This window comes from Peromyscus californicus, unplaced genomic scaffold, assembly GCF_007827085.1.
Source record: "Peromyscus californicus insignis strain IS unplaced genomic scaffold, ASM782708v3 Scaffold_7__1_contigs__length_154581171, whole genome shotgun sequence".
Lineage (NCBI taxonomy): Eukaryota > Metazoa > Chordata > Mammalia > Rodentia > Cricetidae > Peromyscus > Peromyscus californicus.
The window spans coordinates 65,371,683-65,392,322 of NW_026294595.1; the positions used below are offsets into that span (position 1 = coordinate 65,371,683).

Here is a 20,640-nt window from a genome sequence, read left to right on the forward strand (position 1 = left end):
GAGTAGCAGTCTAGTCAGTAACAACCTTTGTTTTACATCTAGTATCCTCCTATGAGTGAGTACATACCATGTTTGTCTTTCTGAGTTGGGTTACCTCACTCAGGATAATATTTTCTAAATCCATCCATTTGCCACACAAACCTCACATGTCATTGTTTTGCTTGCTGAGTAGATAGGCCTTGTGTATATGAGTACCACAGTTTTATGTCAATAGATCCATTCTTCAGTTGAAGGGATCTGTCCTCATGCATGAGCTAGTTCTGGCTATTACAAAGCAATGCTGATTGAACATAGACTGAGCTCAAGATCCCTTGTGGATGATTGGCTTAATTTTTAAAAATTGCCCATACCAATTGATATACAATGCCTAAAGAGTCTTTGCCCTGAAAGACAGGAAATTTTCTAAGAAATGGTATTAATTGTCAAATGGTTCTCAGCTGACATTACCTCTGTCACTAATTTCTGCTAGGGAATTACTTCTTCCTGCTGCAATATAATTGACTTTCTTCAAAGTCCAAAGGGTTCTAAATTCTTTTGGCTTAGTTTTCATAGTGAACTCATTATTCCACTTATGAGAGCACAGTCAACCCTCGTTCCTGATTTTACTGGCCATAATTGATAAATTCCTCCATTTGTCTTCCCATTTAGAGTTGAGCATTCTCTGTTAAATTCATAGTTTAGCAAAAAGCCTTAAGTGGAATCCTGATCTCTAAGACAGAGACCAATTTTTAGTTCTTATGAAGGTTCCTTCTGATTTTGTCAGATCCTTTTTGTTATTGAGATTTCAAAATCATGACAGGCTTTTTTTTCTTTCTCTTTGGCTATACAGGAAAGCTTCCACTTTTATCTGAAATGCCTTGGTTCTCACACTCATGAAGCCTACTTGCATCAGGTGAATAATTTTCCTTGCATGTGTTAATAGTCCATTGTAAAATGGATTTGGATTGAGTATTTTTTTATTAATGGTCCTGAAAGATAGGACAATTGAATCTTAATGTTACTCTTATGTTTACTTAGGAAGCAGTTTAATAATTATGCCTCATAGAAGGTACAGGCATACTCTATCCCAACTAAAATTTCCCAGTTTTCTAGGACACAGGTTTTTAAATTGTAACACTGCAACTCTAGTTTTTCTCAATCTGCTGATCTGCTCTTTATATCAATTTGAAGACTTTTCATTTTCTACCAATCTGTGCGATTGTCAGATCAAATTTGAGATGCCTTTGGTTTTCATGATCCTTAAGCTAAAATGTATAAAGATTTATTGGAAGAACACATTGTTCCCAGATATTTCTTGCATTGGTTTTATAATGCTACATTTGTCAAGTCAAGGAGGAGCCTTGAGGCCTTGCAGCTCTCAATTTATTGGGACAGAAGAATTTCTTCCTGACCACAGTGCTTTGCACAGGTGACTGAGAGCTTTCCATTCCTTCAGACTGTGAATCTCCAGAGATCTCAAATTTCACTATAAACCCTCAAGCAACTGGCCAAGGTTTGGGAAGACAATATTCATAAATTGACTGTCTGGGAGGAACTAATCTAAATTAAATCTCTTTATCAGTTTTTAAGCTCTTGTAACGGGATACAAGTGATTAAGTTGAGATTTATTGTTTCCACAAGTAGGCTTAAAGTAAGATAATTTGTTGTTGTTAGAATGTAAGAATCCTACAACCATTTTCAGGAAAATACCAGAGGTTATTCCAATTTTCCTGTATCTGTTAAGATTTGCTTATGTGGCTTACATATGGGTAGATAGACTTTAGACCATAAGGCCATGGTAGCTTTAACATATCATTCTTTTTTGTTAAGATGTTCTGCAAATAGTTTTAACCATTCTTGTTTAAATCCACTATATCTTTTTTCTCTATTAGAGAAGTACAATCTGTCTGTCACAAACAAAATGGCAGATATGAAGTTAGCTTAACATTTTCTGGAATTGAAAGCCACAAGAAATACCTTTCTACATAGCTGTGCCTTAAGGACTCTGACCAGACAATAAATGTCACTACAATTGAAATCATCAAAACTTTCAGACATGCAGATGTAATGCCCACAGAAACTTATCATAAATATCAGTTGCACAACTTGAATCCATTTTTGGATATTAGGAATGGATACCCAGTCAAGTTCATATTCAGCCATGTCCTCTGAGTTTCCAATAGGGCATTCAAAGGTAGTGAAGCTGAATTTGAGTATGTAATTTGGGAAGCAGCAAAAACATTCCTTCAATCAATCCATGTTACAGTTTTGGCCACACCTTTTTTAGGTGCCAATTCCAACGTTATCAACAGGATATTAATGACAAGTGACAAAAAAAGTTCAGACATTTTTTAGTGGTAGAGTTGAAAATTATGTCAATGTTTAGCCAGAGATAAATATTCAACACTATTGATAAATGTAGATATCTGCAAACACAGATAAAAACACCTACAAGCCTTAATAGACAAGATAAATCCACCAGCTGATAATTTCAATGTGCTTTGCAGTTAAAAGAAACTACTGCATGGTCTGTTTACACTTGAAATGTGATCAGTGTTAATTTATGGTTTCTGTAGAACCATGGAAATTAGGTCAAAAGTAGTATGTGTCAAAAGATGGAAGACCCACAGAAAGATTTTCCATCATTTCCAAGTCAGCAAAGATGAAATAAGGATTGAGTTCTTTATATCATTTTACAGAATTGTACAAAAGAAGCACAAATGAACCAAACCTGATTCAGGCCCATTATAAAGATGGAGGTAAGATTCTTTCCAAAGAGAATTACACTTGTATAACCCAGAAAGGCAATCTCAAGTGATTGTGAATTTAGTTGCAAAAAGAAATTGCAAATTTTTCTAAAAAACTTCCATGAGAAAATGTACAGACTCTTTTCATACTAGGCTTCTGCTAAGACATAATGTAAAATATGTCCAGTTTAACTATGAATTTTAACCAAATTCATTTTCCAACATATCATATAGGCTAGAAGTTGTATAGAAATGTTCCAATTTGAAATTTTACAAACAATATTTACTTGGATCATAGGAAACTTAAGGGTCTTTAGTTCAAGGACTAAAGCAGAGAAAAGAATGCAGGAGTTAAATAGTTCAAAATTTCCTTTACTTATATTTTCTCAACACAGGATCTCCTAATCTGCAGCTATGGAACTAATTGCATAATATTCTTTCCATCCTCAAAGCCATTGATTCTCTAATTGATCTATGATTATTTTTTCTCAATTGGTTGATATGACATCAGGAATCATGATGAAAAATCAGTCAGAATATAGGAGAAGACATTTGACATGTGTCAGAACAGCCCCATTGGAAGTAAATCTGCTTTTTTCAGCTGTACCAAACATTTAGAATTAATGGCAGTTCTTTCTATACTTTAAATAATGCAATCTCAATGTTCTAAGTCACAGTTATTGAAAAACAAAAATTTATTTTCCCAATTTTTATGCATTTTAAGATTTCTACCATTATGAAATTTCTCTCTTAATCTACATCCTCCAAACTCTTCCACAATAATTATCTTCTATTCTCTTTCAGAATATGTCAATTCTTTATATTCTTAAGTGAAATCACAATGTCTTATCTGAGTGAACAATACACACATTTCCATACAGACACTTACACACACACACACACACACACACACACATATATATATATATTATTATATATTATATTGTATTAGGCTCCACAACTCTGCAGCTTCATTAGCTGTGGTTTTCTCTAGTGGTCTTGTCACTTGAAAAGAAAAGTTTCCCTGAAGTGAAAGGAGTAAAGACTACTTTACTAAACCAGCATAATCACTAACAAAAAACCAAATATTGTCCTTTGCATACAGATAAATGTATGACTGCCCTCAGACCTCCCGCTCTAGATAGCTTCATTGTATCAAAAGATCAAATTGACTGGGACAATGAAAGGAAGACAACATTTATATTAATTGAGTAATTCTTATCACGTATGCCTTTGGAAAGTTTACCAATTAAATTATTTAAAATAAAAGTTAATTTAAAAAATGTTTCATTTCTACTATCAAATACTGAGAAATGCCAGCTTTCCTATGTAGTAGCCATTGTCACTGAATAAACTAAGGTACTTCTGTATACTTTGACAAAAAATGGAGAAAGTAACACAGATCAAGCTCAGAGACCTGTAAAAGTCCACCAGACAGTTACTGTACCCACATTTTGCAAAACATGTATCAATGATGATAGAAAATATTGATGTCAGCATGATTTTTAAGCAGCATCTACATAAAAAGTAAAAATTTAATTAGCATGAAAATATAATATGTCCTTTAAAAATTATGCTATCTTCAACTGTAACTTGTAAACTGCAACACAAGTGGTTCATTCATTAAATTATTTTTAAAGCATATGAATAATAATTCTGAAAGTATAAACATGTTTGAAACATTTATATTAATAACCTCAGCCTAAAACCTTACTATAAAGGTGAAGTGAGATAAGGAAACAATATAATGGAAGATGGTGCATTACAGCTACTGATAAAAGAGAGCTGCCTACAACAAGCATAGATATGTGTTTATATGAATCAAACATTTATTCCTCACCCACCCAGGTAAGAATGCTCCTTTCCATGACAGCCTGAGAACAACATCCCTTCAGATTTCAGTGCCTTCTCTTGGCTTTCACTGATGCTCTGGTGACTGCCCCAAATGCTTCAGTTGTCATAATCTTGCTATTTCTGGAATGAGATGGTATGTAATACCATTTCTGTGTTTCCACTGAGTTCATTCCAGAGGGTACCTGAAGCTTCTCCCGGTGTCTTCTAGTTCATCTGATTTAAAGGAGACACTAAGCCATGGTCAGCACCAAAGTAGTGCAGGACTCCAGACATTCAGTTTTCCTGAACATTCCAAGGCAGGAACCTAGCATCACAAACATATTTTGATCACAAACATCAAACATATTTAGGGAGAGTATGTGGGCTCATTTAACTTGAAATACTCCACTCTGTGACTTGTGTCATTCTTCTTACCTTAGTGTCCACTCTTATGAAGTTGGACGGTGTGTGACTGTGGACATAGAAAATTCCTTGTTGTACATCAGTAAGTAGAAAGAGGACAGCATTCCATGCTTCCACATCAGAATTATGGAGACATTCCCTGTAAATTCCCTTTTCAATCTTAAAAAGGAGGAAGTTTTAGAGGATGGAAACATGTTTAAAAGTAACTCTGTTGCAGAGGTAAAATAAAACACGTGCTTGTTGTGTTCTTAACTTGTTTGAACTTAATTTATAGACAACATTTAAATATAGTACTAATTTTATTAAACCTAGAAATAGGCTGCAGCCTATTTCAAAATTTTGCTTATTTTTAAATACCTGCTGTTTTATTGGACCTGCAGATTTCATATACATCGTTTTACCTGCTTCTCTTATCACAGATCATAGCAGCCACAGTCCAAACACTGCAGCCTAATTATGAATCCCCTCTGAAAATGAATTAAAAGAATTATAAATCTCACTTATGTCAGCCAATTCTTTAACAGTTCTAGTGATGACCTCTCCTGTTTTATATGGAGTAGGTTTGCTCAGTGTCTGCTCAAACCCTGAGACTCCTTCTAATTTTTCTCTCATCTTGAAGCAGGGGCATCTTCGGCAAATCACTGCCCCTTATGTGCTGTCTACAGCAGGTTATCAAGGAGAAACCAAAGAAACAAACGTTTCCTTCTTGATTTGCAACTGGAATTTAAAGAATTTTCCATGAGATTTGAGGGCATGAAGCCCCACCCACACCAGAGCTTGGAAACTTTTAATCATCATGATTTTCTAAGACATAATTGTGTGTGTGTGTCGGGGGTGGGGGTGTGTTACTTCCTTGCCTGTTTATAAGTTTGTATGTCCTCAAAGAATTAGAGAATTTTTTTCTTTTCTTTGAACTTCTGCATTTCAATCTGAGACAAGATTATATCTATCCAAAAGAAACACAAATTTCTGGGACAGCTGAATGTTTATCAAAAAATAAAATGTATATTTACACGTGGAAATATTTGCTCACTGGTCAAAATGTTGTTTTAATCCCAGAAACTGATTTTGAAGATTCACTGGATTTGACACTAAATGTAAAATTTTGGCAGTTAACTTTTCTCTTTTCACAGAGAGTGGATATTGCTTGTCAGTGTCATGTTAGAGCACTGAGCCTGAAGCATCAGAGAAAACTTCTGCTTAGCTCACTGGAATCTTTCAGAAAAGACCCTGCAAGGAAAAACAATTCATTTGTTCATTATTAAATATTTTATTCTACTTAGCTTTCAGCCCTCACATAGAAAAGCATCTGGGCATCATAACTAAAATGACCTGTAGGATTAAACTGTTTGATTCTATTGTCTTTAGTAAACTATGCAAAAAACAAATACTTCTCTGAATATTAGAGAACATCTGAAGCATTATCATTTATTAACTTTTCCTTAAGTCCAGCTGAAGATGATTCAGTATGCAAAAAGAACTCAAAACAGTCAACTACTAATCAACTTCAATATTTAATGACAAATGAAGTCAGAATATATATGAGGAGTCTGGAAATTAAATATTTAAATTAACCATCTAGGTGAGTAACTCTGTGATTTATTATAATTTTTTATCTACCAAGTCACATTTCATTGTTATATTGAAATATGTTAGGACATGAGCATCGAAATGACCTCTGTTACTATGGCAGCACATCATGCCATATAAATACAGCACTTCAAAGCAGTCATTTCTCATATTAATCACTGAATTATATTATCATCATGATGATGAAAATTGAAAAAAATCTTGATATCCAGAGTTGTAAAATTCATTTAGCAATTTATATTAAATCTACAGAAAAAAAGACAGCACTAGTATCATATTATAATATGGAAAACTGAATCAGGTTATCAGAACATCATCTGCCAAGACAAAATAAAGACCAAATCTCAAGAACCCTGGGCCAATGCCCTTATTCTCACATTTTTTTCATTGGTAGTGAATATGCCATGGTACATTTATGCTGTCACATATTGGTATGGTATATTGGAATTATTTACTGAAAGAAACATATACCAAAATTATAAAAAATTTTAATTTAATTCAAATAAATGTAAGCATCTTCCTACATATTATCACATGTATTTGGTTACATTGAAATAGGTTTTCTAAATTAAAAAAAAAAACAAAGTTTTATTCTCTAGAGAAAATTCAATCAATATGTGCCAAGACAAAGAAAGAAAATGGTTAATAAAACTGAGATCATATGACTAAACTTAGTTTGATTAGATGTGAATATTTTAGTCTCATCAGAGTATTTAAAATACCTGAAACAAGTTTAAGTGAAGCTTTAAAATTACCTAAAGAATTAACGTGAATTTGTATTTTACTGAGTATTATCTATAAAAATGTCTTAAATTTGACTTTCAGTCCTGGGATGAAAAAAAGTCAGTCTGGAGAACAAACAGGTGTGTTTTAGATGGTCATGGGCAATAAAATGAAATATTAAAATCCATTCAGAATAGATCATCTATTGTTCACAAATTCTGAACTTAGATAGATGGAGAGATGGATGGAGAGTGATTACAAGAACCACTACTGTTTTTAGTTAAGTTCCCAAAAGTAACAAGAATTTGAGAAAGGACACAGTTTGTAGAGTAAAAAAGTAAGAAAAGAAAAGGAAGAAACAGGAAAGAGACAACATTTATAGTTACTTCACACTGAAAGAGTAACCAGAATTATAGGAAAAATTAAACACAGATCAAGCCACAGTTGGTATTCAGAGGGGGACAGATTGAGGATGATGTAGAGAAATTAGAAGCAAATATGATCATCCTACATTGTATATATTGAGCATATTTACAAGAATAAATTTTATAAAAAGAAGACATAGTATTTGAAAATTCAAAGGGAAGTTATTTGATGTATTAGGATGATATTTGACAAGTTTGTGACCTAATATAATCATTGATTGACTGCCTAAATGTTCTTATGGATAGTTTCATGCCCCCTAGTCCACAAAGGAGCATTTATTAATATTGAAGGTTTGTATAAAGTTGTTAAAAATGAAAAAGAAACTATAGATACAAATTATTTGATTGTTGCATATAATCTCTAGAAAATTACCCAAATTGCCACTTCCCAGCACATATGAGAACAAATATGATATTTTAAGAAATGAAGCCATGTGGCAGTAGCACACGCCTTTAATCCCAGTATTCAAGAGACAGAGCCAAGCAGATCTCTGTGAGTTCAATGCCAGCCTGGTCTACAGAGCAAGATCCAGGACAAGCGCCAAAACTACACAGTCACAAAAAAAAAGAAAGAAAGAAAGAAAGAAAGAAAGAAAGAAAGAAAGAAAGAAAGAAAGAAAGAAAGAAAGAAAGAAAGAAATGAATGAATATATTGATCCCGGGCATCTGGTCTTATGTTGAGGTTCTTGATCCATCAGGTCCTGATTTTCTGTGGGGTGACAGATAGGAATCTATTTTCAGTCTTTTACATGGAGTGAAACAGTGTAAAAGCTAGTTAGTAATAAACCTGAGCTACCAGCTGAGCATTTATAAGTAATATTAATCCTTGGAATCAATTATTTATAAAGTGGTTGCCGGGTATTTTGGAACAGGAGGCGGGAGCAAAACTTCAACCTACACTTTTCTAACACAAAGATAAAATATAATTTTCTGGCACAAGTAATGTTTATTTATAAGACTAGCTACTCTGCTATTCTCTTTTAAATCACATTTTTCTACTTGTTAGTTCCTTGTCTAATTCCTTCAAATGGGTTTTGTACTAGACATATGATAGGGAGTATGACTAGGAAATTGCAACTGCCAAGTCCTGAAGGATTTACTTGAAATTCTGATTGTGTTGAAATACAAATGGCTTACTTCTTATGACAAAAGAATTAGAAATTGGAAACATGAGGCACCAATCAGCTCCTGAATGTTATCAAGTCAATTTATTTTGGTTTTTCTCAAGAAAGAAGTCCTTGGATTTGGCTCCTCTCAGACACAATTCTGAAAGATGCAGCTTTGACCAATCACAATCTTTTTTACTCACCTTTCATACAGCAACACATGTAGAACCACCTGAACACTTTTCCATGAAGAGCTCTCCTCATAGAAAATGAATAACATGTATGTCAGGAATGGATTGACACCATTACTAAACAGCCAACAGTACAAAGGCCAGTTCATAAACTTGCTTTTAAAATAGTCACCCCTTTCTGCCGTTAGGAATTAAAAACACAAAATCTTTTAGTTGACAGACATAAGCTCACTGCTATATTATTGAAGTTATATATGTAGGGTTAAAATTGTAATTATGTAGACAAAATGTGGAAAATGAATACATGAAAGCATAGTTATCACCTCTATTTAATATTTTCTTTAATAATATATTATTCTCAGTTAAGAAAGACATTTTTTAAGAAATTTCAATGCCTTTCTGAATGTCCCACTATCGTTTTTCATCTCTTATGCTCTTTTTGTGGTCACAGAAACACACATATGAAACACTCAAGAGCTAAGAAAATTCATCCCACTTGCCTCATAAACTTTCAACAATTTTTTAAGTTGTAAATTCCAGCTTGAAAGTTAGCCATTAGTATAAATTACACTTCCTATTTAACCAACAGGAAAAGAATCAGGCATGGAGGGATTCAGCCTTGCCCTCTAGCACAAACATTTAATGAAGAGCAGATCTAAAGATATAAGTTCAAGTCTCTCTAGTCTACATCTTAATCTTTACTTCGCATAACAGAACCTCCTAAATATCAACTCATCTATATCAATAGTTATCATTAACCTTTCTTATACCACCTTCCAAATAAGCCCTTAAGAATAGTGTTTCTGAATCTGATTCATGGAGTTGGAGGAAACAAAAAAGGAAAGGATTTCAGAAATGCTTGGGATTTTGAAATATGTCACTTTCATTAGAAGGTTATATTCCTCTGAGAATGTCTGACTTCTAATATCCAGAGTAAAACCATCAACTTATTTATTTTGTGAAATCAGTTAATAACATACTATCAGTCTTCTTCCATGTTGCCTAAACATACTATTAAAGAAAAATATACATTGATTCATCATGCTTTATTTTTAAGCCATTTTCATATAACTACAAAATAAACCCACTGTATAAATACATTATCTATGGCTTTATTAAGGTTTATTTCACTTACTCAAGATGGTGTAAAGTAAGCTACAGAATTGCAATCCAGTTTCTTCTCCTTCATTTTTACTATGTGATCTGTCTGGAAGTTTTTGAGCCATGTTTCACCTCTTTTGCTTTGTGTTTGTTTGTTTGTTTGTTGAGATGGAGTCTCAGCGTGATGCTCAGGCTCACATCAAACTGATGACTGTCTGGCTTCATCCAAATAACTAGAATATAGGGTCAGGCCACGACACTCAGCTTATGTCTGAGATTTAATATTATATCATAATCAGTTATCCAAGAATTCAAGCACATGACAGTCAATTTTATCTATAAACAAATTATCAAATAATAAAATATAAAATAGCATCTTTTGATGACTAACTAATGTTTCATATTATCTAATTTATTGCTTTCATTGCACATAAAGACTAAAAGCAGAAACATTTCAAAAATGAAACGTTAATATGGTAGTAGAATTGAAACCTAAATTTGCCTAGATCACCAAGTTATGTGGTCTCCAGCACCTAGGTTTCACATTACATTGCCATCAGCTTTCTTAAAATTCAAGCACATGGAGGGCAGAGTTTAATCTCTGAATCAAAAAAATACTAAAATATAAAATATTACCAATTGTCAATTGAATGAATTAGATCATTTGAACATTATCTAATTCATAGATTTCATATTATGCTTAAAAAGAAACAATGATCTAAAAAGGAAAGAAAATATATGTCAAATATTATACTTGTTGGCATATTTTGTTGGCCATATTTTGCTTGATGATGCTGGAGGGCCCAACTCATTGTTGGCAGTACCAGCCCAGAACATGTGGTCCTGGGATATATAAAATAGCTTGGTGCAAAAACCATGAAGAGCCAGGCAGTGGTGGTACATGCCTTTAATCCCAGCACTTGGGAGGCAGAGGCAGGCAGATCTCTGTGAGTTCAAGGCCAGCCTGGTCTACAGAGTGAGTTCTAGGAAAGGCTCAAAGCTACACAGAGAAACGCTGTCTCAAAAAACAACCAAACAAACAAAACAAAACAAAAATTATGAAGAACAAGCCAGTAAGCAGAGCTCCATTCCTCCACAGTGTCTGCTTGAGTTCCTGCTTCAAGTTCTTACTTGAGTTCCTGCCCTGAAGTCCCTTCATGATGGAATTTGACCTGAGAATTATGAGATGCAATAAGCTCTAACTTCCCCAGATTGTTTTTGGTCATGGTCTGTCACATAGCAATAGAAATAAAACATCTACATACAAAAAGTAAAACCACACCCCATTTCTCATTATGTATGTCATAAAATAGACAACACTTTAATTATAGGATCTTAAAACTTTAAAATTTTTAAAAATCAACACAAAATACATCTGCTTTTAAAAGGGACAAATGATCTGAATAGACATTGTTCAAAGGAAGACATAAAATGAGTCAAAAGATATATGAAAAAATGTTCAATGTCACTGGTCATTACAGAAATGAAAACTTCAGTGAGATATAAACTCATTCTGGTTAAAGTGACTATTATCAAAAAGATACTAAATGACAAATGTTGGCAATGATATAGAAAAAGAGACATCACATGTTATTGACGAGACTGTTAGTTACTATGGCCAATATGGAGAACTGTAGCTGAAATTTTTTGTGTCCCGCCAGGTCCACAGCTGCTCCAACCCAAGTAAGCACACAGAGACTTTTATCAATTAAAACTGCTTGGCCATTAGCTCAGTCTAACTATTAACTAGCTCCTACACTTAAACTCAGCCCATTTCTGTTAATCTATATGTCACCACATGGTCTGTGGCTTCACCTGTGTGCCATTACATGCTGCTCCCCGCACAATGGGCTGGTGTCTCCTCTCTCAGCCTTCCTCTTCCCAGAATTATCCTTATCTGCTTATCCCACCTATACTTCCTACCTGGCTACTGGCCAATTAGCATTTTATTAAACCAGTGTACAAAAGCATTATCCTACAGCAGAAAACAACACAGTTCTCAAAAGAAACAGAGATAAATCTCACCTATGGCCAGAAAAGCCCCTGGTTCTATAAATATACAGAGGAAATGGCATTAATAGGCTGACGATGCACTTGAACTCCCTGTCCATTGCAGATCTACTCCCAGTAACCAGGAAATGGAATCACCCTAGTTTCAATGTGGATGAATGGGTAAAGAAAAGCATGACCTAAGCACACAATGGAATACTATTCAGCAGCAAAAACACTTAAATCTTGTGATTTGTTACAAAATTGATAGGACTGGGGAAAAAAATTGTTGAGTGAGATAACCTATGTTCAAAATATCCTATACAAAAGAGTTAAAGAACATGTTTCACTGTCTGGAGTGATGGCTCAGGACTTAAGACCATTGGCTGTTTTCTTAGAGGATATAAGTGTGTTTCCCAGCTCCTACATGGTGACTCACAATCATCTGTAACTCCAGTTCCAGGGAATACAGTACCCTCTTCTGCACTTCCCAGGCACCAGGCACCCATGTGGTGCACAGGCGTGCATTCTGTCAAAACACTCATATGCATAAAATAATAACAATAATAATAGTAGTAGTAAGCATGAAATTAAAGGGTGCATTTCATTATGATCTCTAATGTCTTCATTTCCCAAGAGACAGTTGTCACATGGAAACAATGGAGCTAATTAAAGCAATAACACAGAACAATGAGGCAGACAAACCATTCTTTTGTCTCCAGTCCTCTATAGAGAAGAGGCACGGGCTGGAGAGATGGCTCAGCCGTTAAAGGCTAGGCTCACAACCAAAAATATAAGAGAAGAGGCAGGACAAAGAAAACTTGGTGATTGGAGATAAAAACATTGGGTAAGACAGGAGGAATAATTTGTAGTGTTCTGTACAACAGTAGGATGCCCATAATTCACAGAAATGTCTGTGTATTTTAAAATATTCAAAAGAATTTTAATGATCTCAGAGGAAATGTTAAGTATTTGTGATGATGGATATGCCAATTATGTAATTTGATCACATAAATTTCAAAATGTCCAATTTTATCAGACAACTGTGCATAATTATTATATACCAATAAAAACCATTTTCAATTAAGTTATAGCACTATTTTAAATAAAGTAAAAAAAAATTGGGGGCAGCTTAAGAACAAGTATTAGGATTTTCTGAGCTTGGTATTTCTACTTTTTCCTATATGAAATAGATTATAGGCTTACTGGTAATTCAGACAAACTATACAAGGTTTTTTCTTTTTGCCTAATTGAACTCTATTGTTTCTTCAATTAGCTCCATTGTTTTACAGGTGAGATCTGCCCTTTGGGAAATAAAGATGTTGAGTGAACATAATGAAGTATCCTTCAACTCTTTAGGATTCTCTCCAAAAAACACAACCCAAAGAGTGAAGATAAGAAAAAATATCTTTGAAGCCCTGGATTAAGTCTGTCCTTCCTGTCTACTCATATTCCAAAAATAAGCAAGTAAATTCAATGTAAATATGTAGTGGGAATCATTACTTCAATATTTTTGGTTTTTTTTCTTTTTTATTAAATTATTTGACAATTTCAAACAGAAACATATTAAATTCTGGTCACATTCACCAAGCCTACCAACCCGCAGTTCAACAAGTCCCCCTCCTACCACAATCATTTCTTTTGTATTGGTTTGGACTTTCGTTTTTTGACCTTTTGCTTTTAACCAAGTCACCCAGAAGGGTGTAGGTGTGGAACTGTCCCCTGGAGCATCAGTGGTTATTTTACCAGTGGCTACACCACTGAAGACCATGATTTCTCTTCTCCCAGCAGCCAGCAACTGGCAAAAGCCTTCCAGGAAGGAGTGAGTAGCATGAATAGTACCTCTTTCATCCACGATTGAATGTTGATAGATCCAGTCTTGTGCAGGCTTTGTGCAGGTATCCACAGTTCATGAATGCAACAAACATGCCATGCCTAGAAGAAAGTGTTTCACAGCCCTCATCCCTATTTTCTAGTTCTTATATTTTTTCTCCCCTTCTTTTTCCACATTCCCTGAGGCTTGAAGCAGGTAACATGGAAGCAGTTTTGAGGACCAAACATTCAACAATAACTTATTTCAGCCTCTTGTCCAACCATAATTATTTCCTTGCATTATATTCTGGTCACTAATAAAAAGAAGCTGATAAAGGCTAAAGGCAAAACTACTCCAGGGTTATAAACATAAATACTTAAAAATTGTTTGACAATATGTCCATTTAGCAAAACACAAGCAACAGGTCACACCTAAGACCTACTGCCACTCCAGTCATGGACCTTTGACCAGGTTCACAGTAACAGCCATAAAACCCCCTATTGTGGAATTTGGCTTCAGACCTAAGGAGAAGACTTTAGATTGCCCCATAATTGTAGTGCCACTGTTTCACCAGTGGGCACATTTTGCCCAGCAGGTTGGTATTGCATCTTGTAGTGTCCACAGCTGTGTAAAACAAACCAATTTTTAATTGGATTTGATGCCTGCTACATAGGAGGGTTTTCATGTCTAGTACTGTAATGTGGTGAATGCAGAGACTTGTAACTGGTCATACTGAAAGACTAGGAGTGAGACAGACTCCCCTATAAGTAGACAAATAGGAAGAAGGGCCAGGACTGAGTAATAAAGATGGTGAACTTCCAAGATGACTGGCTCATTTCTCACCTGCCTGACCTGAGACAAAATCCTGGAAGCCAAAACAAAGGTCTTGTGTACCTTTTTCTTCTTTCAGGGTGCCCCCTGCTGACGGACAGGCTCAGCATCTTCAAGACCAGATCAGGACGTGTTTACAAGTTGTGGGCCAATCAGCCATTGTCTTTCTTCAAATTGACCCACACTGAATTAGGGAAGGAAGTCCCCTTCAGAAACCTAAACCCTCCCAGCACTCAAGGAAATGCTGGGCTTCAGCCTTCTGAGTTTCTCCTCTGCTTTTTGGGGTAGGGGTCTTTTTCTGTGGTCTGCGTTTCCTCACTCTCAATAAAAGCCTTTCTTCAACTGATGATTATGTCTGATCCTGCTTACTGTATCTGAGAATTCTCTGCTACAACCTACAGAGATGGATATTTTTTTCCTTGCAAATTAACTCTTTAACTGGAAGAAAAGGGAGCCCAACAAGAAACTAGCTGGTAAAAATATTGCTGAGAGTAAGTGACTTTGAGTGCTCAATAATAGATAAGTCATCTATCTATACAAGCCTTCTCCTAGTCAAGGCTAAGTATACACAATAACAAAGGGGCAGGAAGAATATGGGAGCCAGAGGACAGGGAGAAGAGCTATGAAATGCTGTCTTCTGGACATAATACTGCTGATAAACACCATCAACTCACAGCATCTGTGGATACCTACACAAGGTCAAGTCAGATAAAAGTTTCATCAAGATTTAGGGAAGAACTCTTAAGCCCTCACCTCTAGGTGAAGAGCCACTGGCAACTGATGGATGATAAAGGGAGTCACTTTGATTTGAGAATATGGCTGCTGGTATATTGCCCAAAACCCAATGGGTGATCACACACTCATTTATATATGGTCAGCACTAATTAGACAAAGATGGTCAATAATAATAGTAATAATAATAATAATAATAATAATAATATAATAATAAAAGCAGATATGAAGTCAGAAGTGAGACAGTATGGTAGGTCCCAGGGGCCATTGGAGGGAGATAGAGGCAATAAGTGAGATCCATGAGTGAGATTTTCAGTGAATAAATAAAAATATAATTTTAAAAAACTTTTGTAAAAATTACATAAATAAATATTCAACCCAATATTTCTAAATATATTTCACAGACACAGGTTTTCAAGGCTCTTATAGTTGTGTTGTAATATTCTTACTCCAAATAAGACTTCTATATAGGAATCCTAGGGAAAAGAAAAGCGTGTTTCAGTGATGATTGTGGAAGTTATTTTAGTCTAATAGGATACGCCTCATAGAATTTATAGGAGTCTCACAAAAACTATAGGATTTATAACACATTTAAAAATTGAATAGTCGAAAATAAATTGCAAGCAGAATTTTGAGCTTCAAACTAACTATAGGAGACAGACTAAGAAAACTACTAACTTAAACCTATACACACATGTCATCATTTATGGAAAATGCTGGACATCTCAAAGACAGAGGGAAAGCTGAATATGGGAACAAAGGTCATGGGAGTGACACTTCAGAGCAACAGTTAGGATGAAACTACATAGACTATGCTAGTCAACTCTTCATTGTTGTCACAAAATACCTAAGAAAAATTATTTGAGGGGACAATGGGTCCATTTTGATTCAATGTTTCATTGGTACTGTCCATTAGCATATGGCTCCATTATTACGGACTTGTGGTAATGCAGAAAATCATCACTACAGGAAGCAAAGATATCCTGAGAGCAGTATTACATTCATAATAACAAGCTCATGTTAAGTCTGCTTTTGTTCCATCTGATTTCCAACCTACTAGATGGTGCTTCCCAGACCTATGGTGGAATTTTCATCTAAGGTGCTGGCCTACATGTCAATCAACTCTGGTAGTACTGTCTTAGACAAACCCAGAGGTGTGACTCACTAATCTCCTAGACATCTCAAAATACAGTAAAAAAAACTAAGATTAACCATCACATATACCTAAGTAGGAGTCAACCTTGCTGTGGAACAGTGTTTTCTATGTGTGTCCTTTACTTTCCCCTCAGTTCACAAGTATTCCAATTCAGAGGTGTAATACTCAAGGAACAGCATCCAAGGAACATTAGAAGCCTCAATCACAGGACTTCTCAAATTAGATAAATTTCTGGGTGTTACATCTGAGCCTGATGTGGTTTGGTTTAAATTTACAAAGAAATCTCTAGAGAGTAGAGATGAGTTTATGGTGCATATGAGAAAATAGGTGTTTCAGCAGATGGAAAAAGACTATAGCAGATTAAATTCCCTGAAAAGTACATTCTATTTTGGTTGCTTCTACAGAATAGTATCATTCTCTCATGAAAACCCGAGTCTATTTACTTGAACATTGAATGTATTTCATGACTGTCCTAACTAATGGGATATGGCAGAAATAATTCTATCTGACATCTAAGGTTGGGTGAGTTTGGTTATATTCCAAGTCTTTTCAAGCTCTGAGACACCATATACAATGTCCATCATTCTGAAGCTAGTATGCTTGATAGAACATTTTGAAAGACCAAATAAAAATGCAGGGAGTTGATGTTCAAGTAGAACCAGCTATTTTAGCCCCACTGTTCAAGACATACTATACATGTTGAGTGAAGAATCTTATAGATGATCTGAAAGCGAGTTAATTTATGACTCACCCTCATGAGATGATAGTCTTTTACAAAAGTGCCCAGTTGAGCTGCTCACAAATGTCTGACCCACATAAAACATCTGATAAAAAATAAGAAAGTAAATCTGGTACTTTAGACCATTAAATGCTGAGCTGATTTAAGACACCCCAGGAGTATCTGACACTGTACAGTAATTCAGACTCTGAATAGAATGAAAGTTATGTAGATGCTGTGAAAGGATGGTGTTGCAGGGTAGATGGATTTGGGAAACCTACTATTATATAAATCAAGGTATACTTCCATCTCAGATAATGACTGAAAGGTAACAGTGTGGGGATTAAATAATTATATTTGGAAAGCAAAATTTTCAAAGATTTATATTGTTTCTATATACAACTGGGGTCAGGGTATAATCCTGAAAAATAGAGCAGAGGATTTTCTTCAGGAAATCAGCTTCCCTATCTCTGTGACAGCTTTAATAGAAAACCCTGATCTCTGTCATTTTCACAATATTACCCAGAGCCAGACTCTAATTCTAATAATTATGAAATCCCTAACTCTCCATGTTGGACCCCTATTTCAGGAATCAACTATCTAAACTACTTTTTATTTTTGCCACCATTGGATAAGCAACATTTCATGCATGGCTTTTAGTCAATATGTGTTGAATTCCTGAGCAAGTTGCCCATGACTGATACAATGTAGATGAACAACTGGAAGTATTAATATTGAAAACTACATTGAGTAAATCATTTATAAATTCAGAAAAGGAATAATTAAGAAATAATACATGTATGCATGTTTATTAAAATAAATGTGAAACTCAAAATAAAGGAAATAATAGTGAAGTGGGATTGAAATGAATTGTAAGATAGGGTGAGGACACAACTAAAGTATGAAGCTTATACAAACCTGTTCTCTAAAGCGTGAGCATAATTACTTATATATTCATTTAAATTGCTACTTTTGGATAAGAAACTCAATTACCAAAAGAGAACGATAATAAAATGTTTGCAATAAAACTGTTGTCTTTGTAATATATATATATATATATATACATATACATATATATATATGTATATGTATATATATATGTGTGTGTGTGTGTGTGTGTGTGTGTGTGTGTATCCTGGGTTTCATTTTTCAAGAATGAAATATCCCACTCACTACTGAGCTGGACTTTTTGCTCCAAAGTTTCTTCATAGCATTTTTCATTTCTGCATTCCTCAGGGTATAGATTAAGGGATTCAACATTGGAGTTATGAAAGTTAAAACCACAGTCACAGACTTATCTATGGGAAATGTAGAAGTAGGCCTTGCATACAGGAAGATGCAGGGAACAAAGAATAAAACAACCACAGTGATGTGGGATGCACATGTATACAAAGCTTTGCGCTTCCCTTCCAGACTGTGTGCCTTAAGGGAGTGTAAAATGATTCCATAGGAAACTAGAAGAATTAGGAAGGTGACAGTACAAATTGCCCCTCCATTAGCTATCATACAGAGTCCAATGAGATAAGTATTGGTACAAGCTAATTTTAGCAAGGGGTACATATCACACACGAAGCTGTCAATAATATTCGGGCCACAGAAAGGGAGCTGATAAATGAAGATGAACTGAATTAAGGAGTGAACAAAGCCCCCAATCCAGGCCCCCAATAGCATGAGAACACACACCCGCCTGTTCATGATAGTCAAATAATGAAGAGGTTTACAGATGGCCACATAGCGGTCATAGGCCATCACCACCAGAAGAATGACCTCAGCTCCAGCAAATAAATGATCTATAAAAACTTGAATCATACAAGCCTGGAAGGAAATGGTCTTTGTTTCATAGAGCAAGTCAACGATCATTTTGGGAGCAATGGCAGTAGAATAGACAGTATCTATAAAAGACAAATAAGCCAGAAAAAAATACATAGGAGAGCCCAGGGACTGGCTGGCCATGATGGTCACCATGATGAGCAGATTGCCCATTACTGTCACAATGTAGATAAGCAAGAATGTGACAAACAGAACCTTTTGGCCCTCAGGGTTCTGGGTGAGGCCCAGGAGGATGAATTCGGTTACATTGTTCCTCTTTTCCATAAGTTCTTCTGAAGGGTTTTAACTCACTCAGGTGTCAGAGCCTGCACGGAAGAGCAAATGATTAATTTGAAAGGATCCTAATTCCACATCACAATGTGATGATTTTCTCAACAATTCTCCCATGCTTGGTTACACAGGTAGTTTGAATCCCTCTCTCCATTGCCCCACTCTTTATCAAAAGCTCCTTCTATAACCATAATAGTGAATTTCAGGGTTCTGTCTGCCAGATACTTGGGTGATTTATGTCTGGAATGGTCCAGTGAACATATAATCATAGCTAGATACTGTAGTCACATATTTATGTAAAATAATACCTATAATACAAATCATAAAATTTTGTGCAATATTTAGATACAGCCTTTCTAGGTACACACCTATAAGTCACAGCAATTGTATCAGACACAGTTTGAATGCTCTTTAAATTCTCATCTTAATTTAGTTGAATCTCAAACTTTCTTAGATATGTAAGTGAGCAAAAAATAAATTTATTCTATTCATGAAAATACATAAAGGCAATGTTCTTAAAAATATGCACATACTCACAAAGTGTAACAGTGATGGTTGCTTGACAGTGTGTTGTATATTTTACCAAAATCAAAAATAATAAAACCTCTACTGAACACCTGAACATTTAAAAATACCATATGCACAGAAACAGTTTATTATAGTGTTATATTCTCCAAATTAAATTAAAAATATACTTTATATTGTAAAATATTACTGTAAAAATGATGTGCGATAGTATTTGTTATGTTTTACCATAGGTTTTCTCTATCTTAGAACATATTTCTAAACATAATACACTTGGAGATATTATTTTAATTGTATTTTTTCTAGCACTAACTCTATAAAATGAAAAGGCATGCATATGGTAACTGATTCTTGGCCCTGGAATGAAAGTCTTCTAATATAACTTAAAGGTATATTTAAGGATGGTACACAACTCATTCAAAGTAGGTTGAGGTTAATAACTTAGTTTGGTAAAGATAAGATGGTATTGCAACCATATCAATCCATGTCCCATGGCAAGGACAGGGTGAGAGCACACACAGTCACTGAAACTTTAAATCTTACACAGATATCTGGCTCCTTTAGCTTGCACTTAAAACTATTATTTCCATTTTTAAAGGCATTCTAGTATAAAATGTGGATTTACTTACATTTGACTTCAAAAATAAACAGTTGAAAA

General features: G+C 34.9%; 1 protein-coding gene across 1 annotated transcript; it reads right to left on the bottom strand.

The window, feature by feature from the left end:
- Positions 1-18,506: 18,506 nt before the first annotated feature.
- LOC128101289 (olfactory receptor 4A15) lies at positions 18,507-19,460 on the bottom strand. Its single transcript, XM_052724289.1, has one exon. It carries the CDS (start codon positions 19,449-19,451, stop codon positions 18,507-18,509), a length of 945 nt encoding a protein of 314 aa, XP_052580249.1. The 5' UTR covers positions 19,452-19,460.
- Positions 19,461-20,640: the final 1,180 nt, after the last annotated feature.

Coding starts and splice junctions, on each gene's coding strand:
- LOC128101289 (XM_052724289.1), bottom strand. CDS start 19,451: ATGGAAAAGAGGAACAATGTAACCGAATTCATCCTCCTGGGCCTCACC.